At 38.6% G+C, this 2,209-nt stretch overlaps 1 protein-coding gene across 1 annotated transcript in view; it reads right to left on the bottom strand.

Annotated features, from left to right (window-relative positions):
- The window catches only part of LOC106875624 (uncharacterized), an 8,712-nt gene that overhangs the window by 2,927 nt on the left and 3,576 nt on the right, over positions 1 to 2,209 (bottom strand). The window contains exon 2 of the mRNA XM_014923853.2: positions 605 to 710. Within this exon, the coding sequence (XP_014779339.1) occupies positions 605 to 710 (106 nt within the window). The remainder of the gene's footprint in view (positions 1 to 604; positions 711 to 2,209) is intronic.

The raw sequence follows: 2,209 nt of genomic DNA, 5'->3' as shown, positions 1-2,209 counted from the left end.
AGGAAACCATTCAGCCAGCAATCTGATCACTTGTCAATCTAGCAAGCAAACAAGCCAGACTGATACATTCTCATCAGAAAGCTGAATAGACAAATGCTTGTACAGGTTGTTTGAGCTAAATTCAACAGCTTGCATAAAAAGAAGAAAAAAAACACAATGACTCAACCAAAAATTAAAAAAACATCAATTAGATTACGGCTGGGATGTAAAACACTGGACAATGATGATGATGAGGAGGAGGATGATGATGTATAACAGTTTACTCAAAGTAACCACTCTCAGCTTCTACCACAACCTCAAGACAGCTCCAAAACCCAGCACATGCATTCCACACTGTGTCCCTGGGAAGATCTTCCTTCTTGATCTTGGCCACATCTCTCATCAATCATTCAATCCACAAGTGGCATTCACAGTGACACCAGATCACAGAGTGAAGGATTTTGTTGAAAGCTTACTCCAACTCAATGAATGCCAAGTACCGTGGTTTGCTTTTGGTTAAATATTTCTGAAGTTGCCTTACTAGAAATACTATAGATTTCTTGAAGTTTCTGTCTATCAATGTAAACAATGTGAACAATGTAAACAGTATAGATATTTTACTCACCGTGTTGCCCACGCACATACCATTCCAGTCTGTACCTGCTGTCTGACAAACATAGATTTGCCCCATTTCAAACTCACACAAGCCAAGAGGATAAATGTTGAAAGACCTGCAAATACAACAAATTGATTTATGTAGTGTGTCATTTATTATCACACATTTAAATGATGAACCTGCTGTCTCTTACTTTGCTGTCATCACTCATTCAACTGACATCTTTATGCATGACTAGCATCATTCATTTGAATGAAAACAATGCATGAGAGTTAATATATATACAGAGAAAGAGTGTGCTAAATAAAAGCTGATGGTGGCAGATAGAGAGTGTGAGATTTCTAGATCTAAAAGTTGAGTTATTTCTCATAGCGGTCTCCTTCATTAGACACGGAACTCAGCTTGCGAAGACCTGTTGGGGCAAGTGAAAGCGAAATCGTGATGGCACCTGTGCCCAGCGTTGCCTTCCTGGCACATGTAAAGACATTCGGGTGAGATCGTTGCCAGTGCCGCTGGACTGGCTCCTGTGAAGGTGGCACGTAAAATACACCATTTTGAGTGTGGCCGTTGCCAGTACAGCTTGACTGGCCTTCGTGCTGGTGGCACGTAAAAGCACCCACTACACTCTCGGAGTGGTTGGCATTAGGAAGGGCATCCAGCTGTAGAAACTCTGCCAAATCAGATTGGAGCCTGGTGTAGCCATCTGGTTCACCAGTCCTCAGTCAAATCGTCCAACCCATGCTAGCATAGAAAGCGAACGTTAAACAATGATGATGACACACACACACACACATATATATATATATATATACTAGATGAACCCACCATGATCTGTTGAGTCACAACCACTCCAAGTTGAAAATGTCAATGTGCAGCGAGAAAGGAAAAAATCCTATTCCAAACTTCATACAATAAAATTCTTAAATAATACAGTTCTCCTGCCTTTGGTGTGACAACACAATCATGACTAAGTGTTTCTTCTTTGAAAATGTTCAAATGACTTTCAACATATTTTCCCCACTTTCTTCTTTGCCATTCTTTGTTCAAAGTGAAATACATGGGTACTTCAGCATAAAGTAATGTTTTTGCAAAGTCATCATTGATGCACAATGAAAAGAATTCTGTCAATGTTGTTCATTGACAGCTATATATATCCTCGTTATTTCTGAGCAATATTCTTTGTTTATCTGGCAAATGAACTTGTAGCCTCATTATTACAGGGGCTCTTTCATGAATTGAAGATCCCACAAAAGGATGCAACTGCTTCGGATGGTTCAATATACCTAACCATTAGATATTGACTAATTTGATTATCATTATTTATTTGAACAGCAACATGGTCATTTCCTTTCAGCGTGCACTTGATGACGTACTTAATTGACCTCACTGAGGCAAGGATTTCAACATTGCAGTGACATTTGAATGCTTTTAAGAGTTTCATTATAAGGTACAACCCATTTGCTGTTTGTTTCTCTATTCTTATGAGATTCAGCTCCTCCCATTGCAACTGATCTTCATCTATAAAGAGATAGCCTCTCTCTGTTTTTCTGCCTTTTGATTAAGATGATAAAGATTATTTTATTTTAAATAAAATAGAAATTTTCCCCTTTAAGA

Source organism: Octopus bimaculoides, chromosome 27 (genome assembly GCF_001194135.2).
Source record: "Octopus bimaculoides isolate UCB-OBI-ISO-001 chromosome 27, ASM119413v2, whole genome shotgun sequence".
Classification (NCBI taxonomy): domain Eukaryota; kingdom Metazoa; phylum Mollusca; class Cephalopoda; order Octopoda; family Octopodidae; genus Octopus; species Octopus bimaculoides.
The sequence above is the reverse complement of the archived record's forward strand: the minus strand, read 5'-3'. Positions and strand labels throughout refer to the sequence as shown.